The sequence below is a fragment of the Epinephelus fuscoguttatus genome, linkage group LG21, assembly GCF_011397635.1.
Source record: "Epinephelus fuscoguttatus linkage group LG21, E.fuscoguttatus.final_Chr_v1".
NCBI classification, from domain to species: domain Eukaryota; kingdom Metazoa; phylum Chordata; class Actinopteri; order Perciformes; family Serranidae; genus Epinephelus; species Epinephelus fuscoguttatus.
Window position 1 is genome coordinate 23,179,512 of NC_064772.1, and position 22,751 is coordinate 23,202,262.

At 41.1% G+C, this 22,751-nt stretch overlaps 2 protein-coding genes across 2 annotated transcripts; one reads left to right on the forward strand and one right to left on the reverse strand.

Annotated features, from left to right (window-relative positions):
• Window positions 1–501: 501 nt before the first annotated feature.
• LOC125881783 (arylamine N-acetyltransferase 1-like) lies at window positions 502–3,378 on the forward strand. The gene has a single exon (XM_049565110.1). It carries the CDS (start codon window positions 826–828, stop codon window positions 1,681–1,683), a length of 858 nt encoding a protein of 285 aa, XP_049421067.1. The 5' UTR covers window positions 502–825; the 3' UTR covers window positions 1,684–3,378.
• On the reverse strand, window positions 3,335–22,140 carry LOC125881775 (E3 ubiquitin-protein ligase MARCHF6). Its single transcript, XM_049565101.1, has 25 exons — window positions 21,731–22,140; window positions 21,073–21,172; window positions 16,597–16,670; window positions 16,266–16,409; window positions 15,708–15,780; window positions 15,414–15,582; window positions 14,863–15,052; window positions 13,160–13,221; window positions 13,009–13,041; window positions 12,855–12,906; window positions 11,277–11,335; window positions 11,102–11,182; window positions 10,653–10,721; window positions 10,264–10,338; window positions 8,823–8,957; window positions 8,495–8,715; window positions 8,038–8,175; window positions 7,734–7,956; window positions 7,157–7,226; window positions 6,746–6,927; window positions 6,254–6,388; window positions 6,010–6,099; window positions 4,486–4,618; window positions 3,968–4,103; window positions 3,335–3,887 (listed from the first exon to the last, which is right to left on the reverse strand). The coding sequence occupies exons 1-25, from the start codon at window positions 21,747–21,749 to the stop codon at window positions 3,797–3,799; spliced, it is 2,754 nt and encodes a 917-aa protein (XP_049421058.1). The 5' UTR covers window positions 21,750–22,140; the 3' UTR covers window positions 3,335–3,796.
• Window positions 22,141–22,751: the final 611 nt, after the last annotated feature.

The following is a 22,751-nucleotide window of genomic DNA, read 5'->3' on the forward strand; positions in this document are numbered from 1 at the left end:
ATAACAATATATAACAATAACAATATTGTAAGTTGCTTTTTTATTCACTAAAAATAAATAAATAAATAAATATATTTATAATAATGATGATAATAAATAAATACATATATTTATAATCATGATAATAAAAATAAAGTTTTGACAAAGATAGGGATCTTTTTCCACCAACACTGCTTTTTTATTCACCATAAATAAATAAATAAATAAATAAATAAATAAATAATGATAATAACCATAAAGTTTTGACAAAAATGGTCTTGGAAAGAAAAATCAGGATTAAAAAAAAAAAAGGATCTTTTCCACCACCTCTGCTTTTTTATTCACCAAAAATAAATAAATAAATACATTTATTTATAACAATGATAATAACAATAAAGTTTTGAAAAAAAATGGTCTGGAAAAAAAAGTCATGATTTGAAAAAAAAAGAAGAATATTTCTCCACCACCACTGCTTTTTCATTCACCAAAATAATAAATAAATTAATATAATAACAACAATAATAATAATAAATAAAAATCCCTAAACCTTATACTTGTCAGAATTACAAGCTGTCTATAGGTGCTGTATCTATATATAGCCTATTTATGTATTCTTTTACAAAGCAGCAGCTGACTGAGGGGTGGTGTCACTGACTTTGTGCCTGCCCCTCAGGAGGACAGAGGAAAGCCCAGCAGCAGGAAGCACTCACAGGAACCTTCTGTACTTTGGACCATTGACCCTCCTTTATTTCTAGACTTGGTTATTAGTCACCTGGACCGCGATTCACCAGGAAGCTGAGGTCTAAAGTTAAACTAATATCCTGTAACACGTTAAAAACAGCGATAATGACTTCCGCTGAGATGCACGTGGAGACCTATTTGTCGCGCATCGGGTTTGCGGGCCCAGCCGAGCCCAGCCTGGAGGTGCTGCGGTCGGTCCACACCTGTCACCTGCTGTCGGTGCCGTTTGAAAACCTCACGGTGCACAGCGGCGGGCGCGTGCACCTCGCTCTCCCTCTCCTGTATGACAAGATAGTGACGCAGCGGCGGGGTGGTTTCTGCTTTGAGAATAACGGCCTCTTCTCCTGGCTGCTGTCCACGCTGGGCTTCCAGGTGACTCTGCTCTCCGGTCAGGTGAGGAACCACATCACGTGTCGCTACGGGCCACCTTTTGACCACCTGGTCCTCATGGTGAGCCTTGATGGGCAGCGCTGGGTGTGTGACGTCGGGTTCGGTGCCTCTGGTTTCAGTGCTCCCCTTTCCTTGGACACCAGTGGCCCCCAGGAGCAGGGCCACAGGGTGTACCGCATCAGAAAGGATAAGGAGATGCACTTTGTGGAGTGGCAGCAGGAGGAGAACAGAGGGGCACATGGAGACTGGACGCAGATCTACAAGTTCACCCTGGAACCTCGGCGGCTGGAGGACTTTGAAGAGATGTGCCAGTACCATCAGAGCTCCCCCAGCTCCATCTTCTTCTGCAAGTCCATCTGCATGATCTTAAAGCCAGGTGGGAGGCTCAGCTACGTCGGCCGCAGACTGACCAGCACCACGTTCCCAACAGAGGGAACAGTGTTGGAAGCCACAACCAGGGAACTTAAAGATGAGGAGATACCTGGTATTCTAGCAGAAGAATTTAAAGTTGTACTGAAGTCTCCGCTCATACCAAAAGATGAAGAAATCACACCTCCGCCGGTCATGTATTGATCATGCTTCCACAGGGGACATCTTTACACCTCTGTAGGCAAAGTGATGTAGAAATATATCTCATCAAGATGGCTATAAACTATCTTTGACTCATGAAGTAATTATTTGAAGTAGAATTACCACCTCATGGTTGTATGCCTCTGTGCACCAGTCAGGTTGCATGTACAGCTTACATCCATCAGTGACATCAGGGATGTCACAGTGAAGTTGACCCTTGACCTTTTGGATCTATATTGGGTCTGTTCTGAATTGCATACTTTTTTAAAAAAACTTTTAGTAGGTACTGCAGCTGGCCTTAAAAAGTATGTACTATTGCATGCTGGACATACTACCTCCCCACAACATTACGTGCTGAACTTTCAGAATCATCAGAGTGGATATAGTAGAACATCCTGGTATTTTTGGCATACTGCATTTGACATACTATGTATTAGGACATACTAAATCTTTTCCTGGCTTACTATATAGTGTGGGTATTGGAATGCAGTCAGTCAACACTTCATTATTTTGTCCCAACAGACATTTCTGTGCAATTTTGTTATAATATGTATGAATTCTTGCAGTTTTGTAAAAAACGTGTTGTGAGTGGACAGTGACCTTGATCTTTGACCACCAAATTCTCAGCAGTTTATCATTGAGCCCAGCTGGACATTTGAGATATCCCATTAACGAGAAAGACGGACGAGGTCACAGTGACCTTTGACCGCTAAATACTAATCAGTTCACTGTTAAGTAGACGTTTGTGCCACATTTTAAGAAATTTCCTTAAAGGAGTTCTTGAGATATTGCGTTTACGAGAAAGACGGATGCAAGATCACAGCAACTTTGACCCACAACCACTAACATGTAATCAGTTCATTGTTGAATCCAAGTGAACATTTGTGCCAAATTTGAGGAAATTGTCTCAAGGTGTTTCGGAGATACAGCATGAGAATGAGATGGACGTTTGACTGCCAAATTCTTAACAGGTCACTGTTATGTGGATGTTTGTGCCACATTTGAAGAAATTCCCTCAAGGTGTTCTTGAGATATCGCGTTTACAAGATAGACGAATGCAAGATCACAGTGACTTTGACCTTTGACCACCACAATGTAGTCATTGAATCCGAGAGGACATTTGTGCCAAATTTGAGGAAATTATCTTGAGGCATTTTTGAAATATTGTGTGAACAAGAATGCAACAGGTGAGGTCACAGTGACCTTTGACTTCTAGTCAAAGGTCACTGTTCTAGTCAGTTTACTGTTAAGTGGATGTTTGTGCCACATTTGAAGAAATTCCCTCTTGAGATATTGAGTTCACGAGAAAGCTTTATGCAAGATCACAGGGACTTTTGACTTGACTTTTCACGACCACCAAAATGTAATCAGTTCCTCATTGAATCCAAGCAGCAGTTTGTGTCAAATTGTGCCATATTTGTATAAATTCTTTCAGGCATTCTTGAGATATTACATTTACAAGAAAGACAGATTCAAGATCACAGTGATCTTGACCTTTGACCCACAACAAAAAACTGTAATCAGTTCATCCTTGAGTCCAACTGGACATTTGTGCCAAATTTGATTAATAAAGACCTGCCACTCCATCATCAACCTGTTGAACAACCACTACATGTACAGTACTTGTCTTGAGAACACATGAAACACAGGAGGATAAATTGTCAGTTTGATTTAATAAATTATACATTACACTTTTAAGATGTACAATGGTCATTGCATTAATCCATGTCTGTCTTCTTTTTTAAGACAAAGTCTGCGTTCAAAGTATTTACACATGTACAATTATCAGGCAGCACTTTACAAAGCAAGGCATGAACGACAATACAGATGTTGAGCTTCGAATCAAACCTCCAACCCTCACTCTCCTGCCTTCTCCGTTTGTCTGAGGGGGATCACTCAGCTGCCCCGTGATTATAATACATTTTCCCCATCCCTCCTTTGATGGGCGTCAAAAGGGAATTCAAGGAATTGAACGACATCCATCAAATCCACCGAGATCCACAGGCGATTCAAAAGGATTACGGTCCGAGGACTGAGCTGAAAATCAAAAGGGTGGGGGGACAGGATGTACGCAGGGTAACAGGTGCAAAACTGTGGCAACGTGTGACACAAAAATCTACTCTGCGACAGGGTTGGGGGGTGGCGGGACTGAGCTTGCTCTTCCAGCTTTCCGTTCGTAGTTGACAAGCCTCTGCCCAACCAGGTACCTGTGAAGAGAGATTATCCCAATTAATATAATCTCCACACTGGTAAATACGTGATGGCTTCTACACTGAAAGATCCTCACTTGTCGTTCTTGATGTGTTCATAAAGGCGTTTGAACTGTCGGATCTGGAAGGACAGGATGCCGATAAGCGAGACAACCATCAAGAGAAATGGGTAGATTCTCCTTTGCATCAGAATCTCCATCTCCGGGGTAACTCCTGAAAAAGTAATGCACTTGGGTTATGAATTGTTTCAGTCGCATTAGCTGACACTGTAGTCACTGAAACCGTCATCGGGAGATAAGACGGATTACAGTATCTTAGAGAAACCTCTGTAATTTAATGTAACTTCATAGCTTGCAGCACATTCACAGGTTTAATCTAATGGAAGCTGTCAGTGCTTTAAGTGGATTTAAGTGAGCAAGGCCAGGGCTTTATGCCTCTCCTCTTGCAACTGATATTATATGCATTACTCAGCACAGGGGAGAGTGTTCACTGATACTCGTCTCTTAGTTTGGTGCTCCAGTTTTGGAGGAAAAAAACAGCAATAATTTCAAAGCAATAAACTTTCTAATTGATTCCTGTGTTCACATGTACTCACCCACAGCAGGGACCACCCCAGCAGCGATCACATATGGCACGCACAAGGACAGTAGCAGGACTGAGATGACCGGAGCTGCCAGTTTACGGATGATGAACTGGAGATCAATGTTGCGAATTCCGTTTGCATAAACCTGAGGAAAAAGTACACAATTGTTATACCGTGCGGCCAATTACAGTGTAATTGATCCTTCTCTTAAGCTTGATTAATAGTTGGGAGCTTGATACTTTTGATGAGTGTGGCTTGATAGAAATGATGTATTTTCGACAGGAAAAAGTGTCACTTGATGTTTTCATGTCACACAACTGGAGAATTTTGTTATGTCCCAGTGTCCTGTGTTCACTCTCAAAATACAAAGGTTTTGGCGGGTCCTTGAATGCAGCATAGGCATAGCGTTTGACTCTTGGGTTGGATAACTGGTCGTTAGATTTGATCAAAACTGATAGATGGATAAACACCTGCTTGCACATGAAAACTTTTAGATACAGAGCTAATGATGGCTATGTTTCACTTTCACTGTGCCTGATGTTCTGCTGCTCCCCCTGTGCCCAGAGTACGCTCTGCGCTCCAAGAGTGTGGTGCAATAGATAACCAAGCGGTATATATTGGAACAGCACTCCTGATGAACAGTTAAACTCCCAAAGTAAAAAATCTATATGTGGCAGCAGATGTTATCGTGGCGGTAGGGTTGCAACGGAATGAGATTTTCATGGGGCGATATTCCATCTCAGAAAATATCTCGGTTTCACTGTATGACGGTATTACAGAATTTATGTTATCAGTAAGAATGATGCTTAAAGGAATAAAAGTGGCGGGGTTATTTTTGGTTGAATAAACATTTTATTACTGTAACTGATGATCTAAGTATGTGTTAAAAGTCTCCCCCTGAAAATGACTAAAATAAAGTGGACATTATCCGTCCAGCTGCATTTTTTTTTTCAATATCGCAGATGAGCAAATATACATGGTATGCTAACTGTCAGCTTTAATATCACACTGGTATATTGCTTCAACCCTTCAGAGTGGGCGACCACAAATAAATCAGTGCATGAAAAACCCTGGAAAACTCCATATATACAACAAGATTTTCATGTGATTTTTAAACAGCTGTCTGTGCAGATTACATTTCACTTAATGCGACCTAAATAAGCTCAGACCTTACAAAAACGCAGGGGGGCTCTGGTTACCATGGAGACGACGAAATCTTTCACCAAAGCATAAACAGAAAACATTGTGCTGCCCAACCATAAATCAGGTGTTAACCCTCTCTTTAGGTGGGAGAGAATGCAGTGTCAGTTAGAAAACAGCACATATGGATGTGGTAGGGATCTACTGTTTGCTTTAAGGCCGTCAGCGCAGAACATGGGAACATTAACTGGGGTTCTCTCAAATTAAACTACAGACTAAAAGCCGTTCAGTCAAATTTGTATTCAAGTGTTTGTTTCTTATCCCATCATGACACTAAAAACTATTTACAGTAGTGAATACTTGCTGATCAAAAGAGCGATATCCATCTAAACCCACCTGCTCAATAACAGTCTTCAGCCACCACTGAGGGCCCATGAGGGTGATGGCAGCAATGATTTTGGCATGGAGCACTCCAAGAGCCCAGTCCTGTAGATAACATAGAGATTAACAGATGGCCATTGATATAAGAAGTGAGAATTATATGACAATGCTAAGGAGCCACAAATGGGCAACAACAGTGAAGCACTAGAAGTAAGCCCCTGTAGAGAGAGATGGAGAAAGACAGACATACAACACAGACCTGCCAAGGGTAGAAGAGGGGCGTTTGATCCAGGGGGACTCTGAGCGGAGCCACAATGACCAGTTCAAACAGCAGGCCCAGTAGCAGCGGGATGACCCCAGCGACCAGCAGAGCTACAACCAGAGTCTTCAGAATCTGCATGAACAACATAAGAATATACAATGAACATCATAAAACTTCTAAATAAATAAACACTCTGATAAAAGGAACAAGTATGATAGTTTAAGTGTTATTCTCCTTTGATGGCACCAAATTTATTCCTAAACTGCTGCAGCACTGACAGAGTTAATGTAAAGGTTGGGATATTACGACTAAGCAAATGGATATCGACTAATGATCTTGTAATAAGCAGCCAACCATTTAACGAAAACACTGCATTAAGATCCACCTCTCAACAATCCAATTGCTGGAACGAGGACAACACATTACAATACACCGCTCTGCTGCCCAGTGTTGGTGTTTGCCAATAATGGAGGCTGCTCAGATACCTACCATGAGCGTCCACTCCTGGACTTTACGTGCAATGACGGTGCGTCCCTGGGGCATCCACGCCAACAACACGGTGACTCCGCGGATAGACAGCCAGCAGACATACAGGCCGCACGCTGCTGTGTACAGCTCGTGGATTTTGGAGTTTCCTGTCCAGAAGGACATCAGCCAGCGGCCGGTGAACACTGAAACACAAAACAAACATGACCTCTCGTCAACTTTTTAGAGTAATCCTTGGGTCTGGTTGATGAAGAAATGAAGTACTATTTGAGCTAGAACTTAAAGAAGAGCCACTTAAACAGCAGAGGCATGCATAGTATATATATATAGATTTACCCTTTAATTATGGTGTGGGTGTGGGTCTTCAAGGCAGAAAATAAATAGCTGGCTTTCTTTTATGCCACCACATCTTACCTGGTAGGGTGAGGCACACCAGACTGGCCACCAGCAGAGTGATGCACATGAACGCTATCAGCAACACAATCTGAAGAAGAGAGGACAGTGTTAGAATAAAAACAGACGTAATAAAGTAACCAAGCTTGGACATATCTGATCATGATTCTCCATTCTCTGTAACACTATAGAAATGTGTCTATGCTGTATTTCATAAACTACAACTGGAACACGTAGGACAATTATAACATCAAGGCCTTTGACATGAAGGAGGAGTTTGGTTGCATGGCCTCAGTAAGTGGTACCTACAGCTTTGGCACACTTCTAATGTTGTGCTGAAAACCACAATTACCATCTGGCATGTCTTTTTTAAGGAGACTTTGTGGGGAAAAACCTACAGTTTCTATCTTATACACAGCTATGAATGATAACACATTTCGACTTATATTAATTAAGTTTTGTGCATCATCACTTCAGAGTATGTTAAATGGAATTCACGCAAGAATTATGAACAAAAATTCATATAACGCCGTCAATCAAGGCATGTGAGCAGAGTGGAGCGATAGTGATAAATGTGAAAACCACAAGACTTTCTCACTCTAAAGGGGAAGCGAAGGGGTCTGTGGTAAGGCTGGAATCCAACTGGTCCCCCTTGCTGCAAAATGGCCTGATGGGCTGCATGCAGGCCCTCGCCAACAGCTGGGGCAGGGTTGTTATTGTTGTTATGGTGACCAGGAGGAGGGTTGTTGTTATTGTTGTTGTTCACAGGCTGGTTGGCATCATTATCGTCCTGCTCCCCGAGGAGGTAGGAGTGCAGGTCTCTGTGCAGGTAAAGATGTGAGAGCGGTTACAGACGGCCAATCAAACAGAAAATAAAAGTGTATTCAAGCTTATTGACTTACAGTAAATATCCAGCACTGACTGTCCAGGCCCTGACCAGACCTTTGAGCCACTGGCGAGTGTGTCCCTGCTCCAGTAGAGCTGGCAGCACAACCTGGAGTAATAATAGCTCCAAAGACAGCTCGCTGACCGGGGCATCACTGAGGGGACAGAGGTGGACAGGTCAGAGAAAGCCATTTCAACAGAGTGTGCCAGGGCATGAACCACAGACCTCTGTTCACAGTTGTTCCTTACAGCACATACTCATAAGGGTCACTGCTGCTTGTTTTAAAAAAAAAAAATCATGTTTGTTTTACAGTCAGTATTTCCCCTTTTGTTCAAATTGTACTGTGGTAAGATGTTTTGGCTACCTGGCCTGAGGAGGAAATGGTTTCACGCACCATTTCATAAGGACAAAGCTGCAGCTTTCACACAGCTCATTACTCAGTGGCCTTTATTTTTATTTCTCCTGCTGGTTACCTGTAGAGCATGACGTTGTACGGGAGGAAGGTGGGCAGCAGTACTTTGATCAGCCTGATGGGCAGCCACAGCATGAGCAACACGATAGAGCCGAACACAACCACGGACAGGATGAACCGCCGCAGGTGTCTGTAGATTGGCAGGTGAATCATCTCCTGCACTGGATTAAAATCTGGGTCATTGAGGTTTCTCAGAAACCACAGCACTCCCGGCCTCAGCACCTGCCGAACAAACCATTCAAGTTAATGTTCAGCTTTTTATCACAAGCAGAAATTATCCTGCAGTAAACTAATTTAGGAAAGTAGCTACATTAAAAAAACAATCTTACCTCTCTCAGTAGGAGGATGAAAGAGGCAAAGTAGAAGACATAAACCATTCCCACAAGCCAGTGCAGGAACATGGTGGTGCCAGGGGCTGATTTAAAACTCAACTCTCTGTCTTTCAGGGAGGCATCAAACATCTCCTGCAGGAGGAGGAAAAGAAAAATGTTAAATAAAGACCGCATTTAGACTGATTTAAATTCAGTGTTGGCTCTGAGATGATGCATCCTAATTGTCTTTGCCGAATTAATGCACAGTCGGCTGGAAGATAAAATGTGCTATGAATATCATTTGCACGTGTCATATGCTTCACAAATCAGAATCAGACAAAGCTCAATGTGTTTCTGAGAGTACAGGCAGGATGAAGGATTCCTCCACTGCTGCTCAAGTTAAGCAACTTTATTAGGTACACCTGTTCAACTGCTGGTTAACGCAACTCGATGCATTTAGGGAGTAGACATGGTCAAAACGACCTGCTGAAGTTCAAACCGAGCATCAGAATGGGGACGAAAGGTGATTTAAGTGACTTTAAACGTGGCATGGTTGTTGGTGCCAGATGGGCTGGTCTGAGTATTTCAGAAACTGCTGATTGCTTATTCCACACAGTCCACTTTCAGGCTTTCACAGGTGAACAGCTGCCGAGCAGGAGGGACATGGCTCCCTTCTGCTGCGTAAACAGCTCCACCTGTTCCGAGGCAGGTTGATCGACTCAGGACAGGCTCATGAAAACATACCCACTGCTTTACAATGTGTATCACACAGTAGGAGGGAAAGCTGAGGTGGCCACTTGAGTTGGAGGAGGACACGGGAGTGTGCTTAGTGTCAGAGAGTGAAAACTTGCTGACACACGGAGACTTGCAGACAACGAGAGGGAGGGAGAGAGCCGCAACGCTGAGGCATATGTGACACTTTCCAGTTGGTGGAGCCAGTTTGTTTTCTGTTTTTCTGCGTTAATAAATGTATGAACTGTGTGATCAGCAGCATCTGCTTCTGTCTCAGCTCTGTTTAAAGCCACTTCAATGGCTATTTGGCAGACGCCTCTATGGGGTAGAGAACACCACTCTCATTTTAGCAAATTGTGTTTAAACAACATGTCAGCATCCTCTGAAACCTCACAGGGAAGAGAGCTAAATGCATAAAATTAGACAAGCTGTCACTGACACTAGAGAAACCCTTTGAGGCTGGTAGAAAACATGGATAGCATTTCAGAAAAGTGTTTGTCACTATAAAATATGTATCTGTAACTACATAAGCCAGGTTTTTTGTTTTGTTTTTTGTTTGGGAGGGAATAGGTTGTGATATTCAAAATAATAATAATAATAATAATAATAATAATAAAATAATAATAAAAAAAAGGCTTCCAAAAAACAAGAATGAGATAATCTAACAGAATAAAACAGACATATTGAAAGTCAGGACAGAAAGGAGACAAAAAAAAGAGAGTCCTACTAAAGAGCAGATGTCGAGCCACCAGCCACAGATCAGTGGAAAAACACCAATCTCCACAACAACCAGCAGAGAGACCTGTAATGCAAGCAGAAGTTTGTCTCAGTTGCACAAATGTAGATATATTAAAAACTCAAAATCCTTAAAAAAAAAAAAAAAAGGTGCTGAAACCCAGTAATATGACATTTTCTTTTCAGGCACTTTTCAACAGACCAAGGCCGCCTCAAGCCTGACTATTATGATTATGTTTTGCTCTTACTGTACTGAAGCATTGTTATCATGCTCTGTTCAGGTAGTTCATTCCAGCGAGCAAATACGTCCGTCCATGTTTCCACCAAGGACGGTGCAGACACGAGTTACACAAAGAGGAAAATGCTCTTTAGAGGCGTTACCTTGACAACAATGTAGCAGACTCCCAGGAGACGTCGGGAACGCTGGAACCTGACCAGAGCAGCCAGTCCCTGAGACAGCCATTAAGGATCAGCACTGCTCACACACACATACACCCGCACAGACCAAACAGAGTAAATTCACATGCACCGTCTCTGCTTGTGACAGGATTATGTTTGTTAGAGTGCAGGGAATTAGGGCTTTCATTATTGATTAATCTGCCCATTACTTTCTCCATTTATCATTTTAATAAAATGTTAGAAAGTCAGGAAACATTAGCTGTGTAATTTCACAGAGCTTCAGGCGAAGTCTTTAAATGGTGTGTAACATCTGATAAACAGTCCAAAAATCAAAAGCTATTCAGTTTATTATCATGTATAACAAAGAAAGGCATTAAATTAACAAATTTATCTCCTCTACTGGGGCTTGATGGTGTTAGGCGAAAGGATACATGACAAAGGATAAGCGTCATGGCCAGCAGTATGTAGCCCACGATGGTTGTGATTAAGCCCTCAAAGTGCGAGGCTTGGACCTGCAGAAAGTACAACATTGAAGTAATTAATTACAGTCTAAGAGACACTTGAATATTGCGTAATAATGCAAAGTTAATTACAGCAGTTTCTTACATATTCCTCAAAGCCGAGACCCACGACGGAGAAGTGTCCAATGTGGTAGGGACAAAATGCTGAACGAGGGGAAAAAAAGAAGAGCTTTATATATTCATCATATATATGCAAATGCAATCAACCTGCACCACTGCTATAATTACATAACATGTCTGAGATATTGGTGTGAAAAAAAAGAATCAGGATCACACCATTGTAAAGAATTTGGTTTCATGTTTAGTGTTTTTGTGGTACGTTGGGGAACAACAATACAAAATAAATATCTTGATATTTTATAATCTCCTCAACAGCACTTCATTAATGCTAGGACTGGTTAGACAAAATCGAACAGAATATTTCTAATCTAATACCCTCTCTGATGCAATAAAGTTGTATGGATGACCTTTTTTCCCCATAAAATATCAACACAATAACGACTAAGTGGGTTAAAGCAAGCATTAAAACAAAAAAAGTCTGGTAAGTTGATAGATTTACATCACTTTACTGTAATGCAGCCTTTAAAATGAGGGGGAAAAAAAATCACCATTTATGCCACATCATGATACAACAACATCCAAAATCTAAGATGATACATAGTCTTACGTCTCAATAACGATACAATATCTTCATATTGCCCAGCCCTGAATGGAAATAAGCCTTTTAAGCTTCATTTGACTTTAGTCCTTGATGATTGTAATTACTGCTGTGCAAAGTTATTCTGTACTTTTAATTGTTAAAGATATTCAATTGATTAATCTTTTAGTGTTCTCAAAAAATACTGAGTCATTGATACATGCTGATTTCTGAATATTTGAGATGGTTTCAGCACTCCTTTTCTGCACCATCAATACATTGCTACCAGCTGCGCTCTCTTGCTCTTTTTTTTCCAACAGCAAACTGACACACACCTGCAGCGCCCACATAGCTCCTCCTCCTCTCACTCACTAACAGCACTATCTTCTCATCTCGTCACTCGTCTCATTCGCTCCAGCTGAATAAAATAATTCTCGAGTTTTGTTACAATCTGTGATAATACTATTTAACTTGATCTGATTTTCTTTTACTTATTTCTTACTTGTAAATTTATAAGATAATACAGTTTTTTGTTTTTTTGCACTTTATCGACTTTTGAATGTGTGACAATCTCAGAAGGTTTTTTCAACATGTGCTCTACCTCAAGTTTTAATATTCGGTAATTTTCCCCTGCTACAGGGTTTTGTTTGGGGATTTTTTCCTTATCCGCTGTGAGGGTCCAAGGACAGAGGGGTGCCGAATGCTGTAAAGCCCTCTGAGACAAATTGTTATTTGGGATATTGGGCTTTATTAATAAAACTGAATTGAAAAATTGAATTGAATCTCATGAAATCTTCTGCTCTCTGCCACTAGTCAAGAAAAGCTATCATCATGTAGCTTAGTCACATTTTTTCTCTCAATAAAATCTACAATTGTATGCCCGCATTGTTGGTTTTTCCCTTAAGTATCGAAATGTTATCAAATATAGATAAATTTCAAGGTATTGTATCAAAGGTAGAAATCCCAGCATTGTGACAACACTACAATCTTTATACTTGTGATGCGTCCTTGTTTTAGTGTACTCACCAAAGACCAGGATGAAGAGTGTGTTGAGAGACACTACCCAAAATACATGCTCCTACAAGACAAAAGAGTCCAAGTACAATTTTAACTGACAGACTCATCATACAAAAGTATAAAAGAAAAACATCACTGACGAATACGGATTATAAAGACTTACCAAAAATACCAATGAACCATCCAGGCCAAGCATCTACAAGGGAAATGAAAAGATTTTAAGTGCTTCATGTGCAGACTAGATGTATAACACAAATGGAAAAACCTCTGATGGTGTTTTGCAAATTGTGTACAAAGTATAGGAGATGAGTTACCCTCTCCCAGGTGAGTTCCTCCGCCGCTCTGTCCCACTCCAAAGCATTCCAGTTCATGTCATCTACAGAGAAACACATTCACTTTAAACACAATGAAGATTAATACATTCACAATCGTATCTTTATAAACAACATAACTCCATATCATTGCCAAAATTAATTCCATGCATATCTCCCTGCCTGTCAGATAAGGCCACAGCATTACAGAGCACCATATGGAGACCAGACAACACTGTTTTTATTTAGAAAAATAACACTCGAAACACTGTTAAAATTACATTATTAATGCTGCGGTGGGAGAATCTGTTTGCAAAACAACCTACAGTGAGAGCTTTCCCACTGCATTCATTTAGCTGTGCTGACACCCCACAGCTAGAATAATGTATAATACAATCACAATTCATTATGAGCCTGTTTGGCCAAGCCTGCTGCAAAATGAGTCCATTAACCACGGCGAAACAAAACAAGTGGGATATGAGTGCTACGGGAAGCATTGTGACATATCGTTACATCATTCTCAAATTAATTGTATGCTCTAACGCCAGTGGTATTGTTTGCTCTGGTGTTTCTTAGTGAGTGAAAGTGCATTTCCATAAACTCTGTAGTTTTCTATTGTAAGAGCATGCTGCATCAACAATACCCCTTTTTGACAGTCATGGCTAGGCTTGGTTTGAGTTGGTTTAGTTTGGGCTGTCAGCCTAGCACAGCAGTTTGCCTTTATTGAAGAGCAGCTGCTAACAAGGTTCCGCTAATTCAGTTATAACATATTTCATTCCCTATAGGTTTTTCACAGTAAAAGTCCTCTGTTATTTTGTTAAACAAAAACTTATAGTGAAGCAGCAAAGTAAGTAAATGTTAGGTTTTCGAGCAGCAACTTCTAATATGACAGTGAGCATTAAACAGTAAAATAAAGCAGATATCTAAAGTAAAAACAGGACGCAGGAGAGAAACTAAACTCCAAAAAACCAAAGAGATCCAGTTAGACGCTACAAAAGTCCTGAGAGCTGAACATAGAGACTTTTCAATACGCCTCTCTCTCTGGTCTCCTGCAGACAGAGGTGAGTGGAGTCTTGCAACACACACGCTTGTTTGGGAGGGAGAAGGGGGATCGTCAGGGGTTGGCTGGCTGCAATCAGTGAGACGTCATTGATACCCACTTGAGGGTGGGCGACCCTGCTTTTAGACCTGCACTAGAGTAGGTCCACCTCCTGCGCAGCTTGGCACATCTAGGCTGACAATGGAAAACCAAATTGGCACGGCATGGCTGTACTCGACGCGGCCAAGAATGACAATGGAAAAAGGGTACAACAGTCTTGTGTGCTGGCTTAACTGGCAATGAAGCAATTTGGAAACATTTGGTTCATGACCTTCTTCATTTCATTTGTGCATGAACTGTGCACCACTTTCTGTGTTTTGTGATGTTAAGCTATGTTATTTTGTAAGGTAAGGTAAGGTATTCCAGCACATCTCCATAAAACCTGTCCAGGCAGAACACAATGTGTAGTGTGATGGACACACAGGCAGTGTGCCAGTCTTAGTCATAATCACTGTTTGTTTTTGCTAATACACGTCTTGAATACCGATAAAACACCCTTAACATGGCCTGACAGTTCCTGTGATTTCAGTACTGATCAAAATTACGACTCTATCTGCCAGAAAAACCAGGCACTTTGATTGTGTTTATTTCCTTAACAAATTCCAACCTTGTGCTCCATTATTGGGGTCTGCGTCTTCAGCTGCTGCTCCCTCCTCTTCTTCCAGCTCTGGGTCATCACCCTGGTCTGGGGGGACATCAGGGGGCTCAGGCTCTGCTTCATTCTGGGCTGGCGGATCAGCTGGGGCTGGCTGGGCTGCAGGGGGCTCATCGGCTGCTCCCTGGCCTGCAGCTTGTGCCTGTGGGTGAGGGGAAAGGATACATGGCTTTAACGTAGGAAAAGGCAGTGGGGATGAACGTGTGTGTATGCGTGTGGTTAAGATTGGGAGTACATGTGTGTGTTAGGGAAGTATACTGCTGAGTAGGATGGATTATGGTAAGGTATGGCAGCTAAATTAAGCACACAAAGAACTGTGTGTGTGTGTGTGCGCACCATTAACACCTTCATTACTCAGTTGGTATGTTTAACATCTGGCTGAAAGAGCTGACTACTGTGCATACTCGCAGAAGTCAGCGTAACTGAATGACACTTATTTTTGTTTTTTTGACAGGAAATAACTTTGCTAGATTAACTGACTGGCTATCACTTAATCAAAGTACCTCATTGGCTTGTCCGGCTGCATTAGGCGGTGGCGGCTGGTGCTGCTCTAACCACTGGGGAGCCCCACCGTGGACTATCTGTTCTCTGAGCCACACCAGGCTGATAAATGCACACAGCGTGCAGGTGACGACAAAGCAGCCCTGTAGACAATCTGCGAGCAGGTTCTCTCTGCAGGAGCACAAAGGTTAACACTTGTGCAAACGCACTGAAATAGAGCTTTAAAAGTAAACTTCAAGGCAATGAAAAGAATAAGTTGTGTAGTGTGTCGTAGGAGAACTGGTAACATCACTTACGTAGAGAGCATGTCCAGCGGCAGTGTCAAAAGTGAGCTCACGGAGCCGGTAAACAGACACTTGTAGATGCGACCTGACAGAGAGAACATATAAATAAATTCATTTTGCACATATTAAATACATTTTTATTGCTGTATTGAAACCACTTACATAATATGTGTGAAATAAATAGATGTAGCCGACATGTTTTACATTGAGAACTGAGGGGGATTTACATATATTTGAACATGCACCACATTGCCTGTTATGTAATGCTGCTAAAGCTGTAATTCTCTTGATCGTGTTAAAGCATGAACATGAGCTAATATGGGAAGCTTATGTCACAGCCACTGTATACAATATCATCTACTTTCAAATATAGTACATAAAATTATGAGCCATTGTCCCGCATTGCTTTGATGGATCAATTTATGAAGATGGGAAACAGATGAATGTTTAAGATAATAAAACCAGCAAACAACTGATACTAGTTGTGAGAAAGGTGTACTCTAATATAATGTGGCCTTGAGTACACTCTCTGTTCATCTCTTTATTTGTGTCTGTGTGTGTGCTGCTTACATGCAGTGAGAGGAACCACCCCGAGCCATGCGAAGGCCACCAGTGTGTAATGGAACCAGTAGCGGATGGCCGTGCCCACACTGGTCAGCAGGCCGGCACAGATGTCCTGGATGGGCAGACGTGAGGGCATGTCTGGGGAGTAGACTGAGGTGGAGAGAGGGAAAGAGACAAAATGGTGCATAAAACTCACTTTCAATGAATAATCACATGTAAATAGGACTGATATAACTAGAAAAACAACCATATGGCTCTTTCTGCAAAACTTGTTTAGGAGACCCGAGGCTGTTCAACACGTTAAAGTGGATGATCCATCAATGTCACAAGCACTTACTTGGTGTGAAAGCAAATCTGTGCTTGCATAATTCACAGTACTCCTTTCTGCTGTGCTTCAGCCACTGGACCAAACTGCAAAGCAACATTTAGACAGTCAGAAGCAGAACACGATTCAACAAACTGAAACATATGCTAGTTTTTATAATATCGTTTTTTACTACCATGAAATATTCAAAAATTATCAATTGAAAGGCAAAGGTATGTGTATGTGTGAGTATGTATATATACATAGTTTGTGAATACATGCATAGTTTGGGTGTATGTACATATTTTGACAAAGCAAAATACGTGTCATGATTGGATAAGGATATGAAGATGAGATTATTTTTTGAATAAGGTATATGAATTTTTATTTTTTAAGTATTTTTGTAATTATTTATATCTTGTTTTAAGACAAATGTTATTGGTAATTCATTTAATATATTAGAATTGGTCTAGGAGAACTACAGCTTTACACTGATGGGGAGCTACATAATTTACTATTATGAATTTATGGAGAAGGGGTGGGAAGAAATATGTTTGTACTTCCTCCCGCTCCTTTTTGGACATGTAAATCAAATAATTATATGTTGTTTTCAGTTTTCATGCTTCCTTTAATAACCTGCGTTTTTTCACTTTATGTCTGTCTACCACTGTTTGCTATTTAAATGTTCGAAATAAACTGCTATTAACTAACTTAATATTTTGTATGTTTGATTTTAGGGAGAGGTATTGGAAAACTGGACATTCATTTCAATAGCAATTGAGAGCTAAAGCACAGAATTTAAAATCCTTAAACAGTATTAAAAAAAACCAATGATTGTGTGTTATTCTCTGTGTGTGTGTGGTCACATTTGAAATGTTAAAAGGTCTGATTTCAAAAATCATTTTATTGGTTCCTACTAGTTTGGACATTTGACTTTCCCAAATGTTCTTCACTAAGCCTTGGGATTAAAAAGATCCAACTACATACTATCACTAGAAACAACTCCTGTGTTGCAGATTTAAAAGTGAAGTTTGTAAGATTTTGGGAGGATTCGGTAGCGTCCAGCAGTGTTCGGGGTGTCGGTGGCTTAGTGGATAGATCAGGCGCCACATGTACAAGGCTGTTGCCGCAGTGGTCCGGGTTCGAGTCCAGCCTGTGGCCATTTGCTGCATGTCATCCCCTCTCTCTCCCCCCTTCACACTTGGCTGTCCTATCCATTAAAGGCAAAAATACACCAAAAAATATCTTGGGAAAAAAAGAGAAGAAAAAAAAAAAGGAATTCCCTAAGTGTTCATTGTTGAGGAGGTTTTTACCGGTAGCCGAATTATCTACAAAGGTCTCCTCCTCTCCTAAACAAATGGACCAGGTGAATACAGCAGTTTCACGTTACTAATCAGTCTAACTCCAGAGCTGCTCATTGCAGTTGGACTTCTTACTACGGTGGCCGACAAGAAAACACAAAGTTATTACACAACAATCCAGTGGTTTTCAACCTTTTTGTGCCCAATCTCAAGGCACATCTGTATTTATATCTGTGCACAACAGCTTCTATAACATGTGTTAGTACTCGTCACGACATAAGACAATAAAAATACGAAAAAATAAGACAGGTAGCTTTCGTGATACTGTTGGGTTTGTGAAATGTGTGGTTATCACAAAATGCCACGGCACACCTGGACTGGCATCACGCACACCATTTAAGAAACACTGCTATCATCTATTGCTGCAGATAAATCCCCCTACATCCTACACACTGGTCCTTTAAACCACAGTGTAGGATGTAAACATTGTAAGACCAAGACAAAGCTCCATCGTGTTGACCTGATATAACACACGGCTATGATGTGATGAAGACGCACTCTTAGCTGTCATGATCTCTGGGCCCAACAGACACTGACTGAGCATTTATCATGTCAAGTCATGGTCAAACACTCACTCTCTGATTAACAACAAACAAGAAGGGCATATCAGTTATGTCTAATCTGATTCATGCTTGTATGTTGCTCATAGTAACACCACCCCAGCTTGTTGTGACATCGGTCAGACTCTGGGATTAACAAATGGGTTATTACGTAAGAGTCGTTACACCATCCGATTCCTACACATACGACAGCATATAAGACCTGTGCCGTTTGACCTACACAGAACAGGGTTTACCTAACTTTCAGTTCAACTTACATCATCCAAGGTTCCCACTTTAAACCCCTGACCAGCTTTAACACAAAGCACATTGTAGCACATATGTCTATTATGTGAGTCAAATGTGAAACAACCTAAAATTCCCAGAAATACCCAAATAATTATTAGTCTATTCTAATCCAGACCAGCAGTCTGTAGTGCATAAAGCATGCCTGCTACCTGAGAGCTGCCTGGGGTTTGTCTCTATTTGATTTTTATTCATTTAAGTAAACACAGTGCACGAGGATAAACATACCGTAGCTGAGGTTAACTGCGGCCAACATACCCTCAGCACGACTACACAATAGCCTGTTATTCTAAACTTTGTGGGGGTTGGATGTGAACGAATATGGATACAGACGGGGGTACAATTACCACAGAACAATCCAGGGCCGCCCTTTGCTTCTGCCTGGGGATTTCTATGCACCTGACCCTCTTGTAACCAGTGACGCTCGCACACAGGACAGATGAGAACCCAGCACAATCTCCAAAATACCTGCAGGGGCTGGTATCGTTTTCACCATGTCAATACCACACACGGGGTCAGTAATCTGGGACACTGTGCAACCTGGATGTGACACAGGACGAACCTGTTCCGCATCCTTTCGCGGTTCTTCAGTTACATTTAGTATCAAGCCGCCACTAAAGGAACAATCACAGGGCCAAAATTAAGCACCAAATGATCCTATTACTTGGCAACCATCTTGAAATATAGAGCCCCATTAGGAACAACCATAAAAAAAATTTAAGTACGTGAATCATTACACCTTGTTCTTTCATTAATAATAAGTTATAAAGCATGCATGTATCACAACATTGTGAATAACCTTCACAATCAGTTGTTTACAGTCTATCTTTACTACAACTGTACACAGGAACATTAATAAAGATAAAGTTTTGGAGTGACTAATGCAACAAGTCAACACAGTATCCAGTCTTTGCCTAATTACTTACAATAGAGTCAATGTTCTTTTAGTGTACGTGTAAACCTATCTGTAAAGCAAGGAATCTGTGCATGTGTTACTGTATGCATGTGTATACTTCTTGCTGGGGACCCAATGGTGTGCATTGTCAAAACTGGTGCTATTTGGACACCCAAATGGACACCTATTAATACTAATAACTTTAAATAAGGCTCAGTAGCTCTGTGCAACAACAGGGACGGGGCTTCAGGGCTCTGCGGAGGATCAACCATATCTCGTAGTGCATTTCACCAACGTTTCTGATCCAAATAGCCATGACTAGGGCATGTTTTTCTTTGCCATACTAACTTATAATATTGAAAACATTACCCCCAGCAAAATACCTCCATTAATCAATTCACATCTCACAGTGCATTTCACAAATGTTTCTGATCCAAGTAGCCATGACTTGGGTATGTTTCTCTTCACCATACTGGTACTTAGAAACAGTGCACACAACTCAAAATCTCAAGATAATGTCGGGTGCACAGTTGCAATAAGGACTAAACAAACAAACAAACAAACAAACAAACAAAACAACGGCACTCACTGATCCATCTTCTTTTGTATTTTAATTGTGGACAGGAAACGAACGCCTTTCAGCATAAAGTCATCATCAGCCATCTTCACCATACTAACTTATAACACGTTACCCCTGGCAAAAATACATCCACCAATCAATTCATGCTCTGCTTTATAACAGCAGCAGCTATGTCAAAAGGGACTAATACACCTATTTGGAAATTAATACATCCACAAAATAGATTTGACTCTTGTTTCTGACCACAAGTAGGTGCAACAGGTGAGGTTGTCAGGGCGAATTTAGTGATGCGGGAGTCCAGGGCAAACTTTGCCTTACTTTACTCTTCACCCTTTCTCTAACGGGGAACGTTGGTAAGTTATTGGCAGTGGTAGAGGAAAAAACTATTAGTACCACACAGCAAAAGTCCTATATTAGAATTTTTAGTCAGTTTTCTGAGTGCAATGTTTTCCTCTGAATTGGAAGTACAAGCACACAGTAAGTACCATTAAGTTGCGTAATGCTGAAGTGCTACAAGGGCCTTTTTTTTTTAGTTTATTTAAGGGACAATGAGATAGAATAGCAACATATCTAAAAATCATAATAAATCTAGAGCTCTTTGGGCATCCAGACGTATTGATCAGAACCAAGGGATGTGCAGTGCTGAGAGCGAAGTTGTTTGAGCTGTTCTTAAGAAAGCTGCAAGCAACAATAACACAGCACTTCAGCTGTAATGAACAGGCATGTTTTGAAAGGGCACTAGTGTTAAATTAAGGGAGAAAGTTTAGTGGGGAGGGGTCTAGGGAGAAAGGGGGGAGGTCACACTACTGAAGAGCCTCACACACTTACCATTCCTGGTGGATAAACTTGATACTGCCAGTGCAGACACAAGGGTGGTACAAGGGTTTGTCTGGGGTCCCTTCAGAGCGGCACACACGACAAATATCCGCTGCAGACACAAACAAACACACACATTACATGTATGCTAGCATATGATAGAAAAGCAAAGCAAACAACTCGGAGATGTGTAGACAGAGTAGGAGACTGACAGTAGGAGACACAAGGGGGACTGGGTGTGTTGTGACAAGTGTCTTAGGGTATGAGAACACCAAAAGTTGTTAATGCAAGACACTAACACAAGCAGGATGCATCAATCTAAGTGAGTTACACTGGTTAAGCATAGGTCATACATCATGAGGCTGGTGACATTACCAATAACCTCTGGACCTCTCTACGCTCCCTTACATTACACTGCTGCTTCCCCGTATGATCTTACATTAAACTCAGCTGCATTAAAACAACATTTAGCAATAATTTCCCATCTTCCTGCATTAACCTAACGTTACATTAACAGGCTATTAAGCTATGCTACTCAGCTAAGTTAACCACTAGCAGGCCAGCCCAGCAGCAGGTTCGCAGTGATGCACTTGCGAAGCTAACGCTAACTTAGTTCACCCCAGCTGAGAAGCGACGACAAGCTACGTCTTTAGTTATTTTAGTTATTTACCTTCTTCGGCAGTATCCATGTTGTTCGCTAAGCACCGGTCACCGTTTCTTCCAGGAGCAATTTGTACAACGAACCCATCCACGACACAGACAATATCGTTTAGCTAGCTAAATTAAGCTAGCGAGACGAGTGTATCCTTATTTGTCGGATGCATTAACAGTCATAAAATGGTTTCCCCACGGACTTGAACACAAGAGCTGGCTCCGTTGTGTCCTCTCACATCCAGGCTGTGTCCGCCGCTCAACGAGATGTTTAATTTTCACGGTGTTTTTTCTTTTCAATGTAAAATAACGTTACATCCTCCGTTTTGCTGAAATGACAGTTTAAACATGGGAGACAAATGGCTAGCTGAGCTGGCTAACGCATGCGCTAACGTCACTGCTGCCTGCTCCTGTCACAACAGTTTGACTTTACGACAGCGGCTCAGGTTTGACGGCAGGGACACTTCCATAACAACCGTCACGTGGTTACTGAAATGCCAGCCATATTATATCTATAATTATAATACCACTTCAGCCTCGCTTCTAAACACAAATAAAATATTGTTTGAGCCTACATTACATAAAGTTCAACTTAATTTCATCGACGTGACTGTGTGATAGCTGCAGACACTGAGTATCAAATATCAAACCATGTTGCATAGCGACATCTGCAGGATGTTACTTTAACCAACAACTTTTATATAACATAAGTTGCACCTTTGCACTTTACAGAGTGGTTTGGAATCAGATCCAGCTTGTTGGAGATATCTCACTTTGGTATTTAATAGCAAAACAACTCTTCAAGTGTCAATCCTCCATTTTGAAACTTGGAAGGTTGATGGTATGTGTGTATATAAGTAAAAGACATTAAAATAACACACATACAAAAGCCTATAAACACAGATTAAAGCGGATTAATGGCATGTCCATAAAGGGCACATAAGCACAGAGCAAGAATGCAACTATAGACAAATGCACATAGCAAGGCACATAAACAAAAACAACAAGACATAAGCATTATTAATAAAACAATGATATAA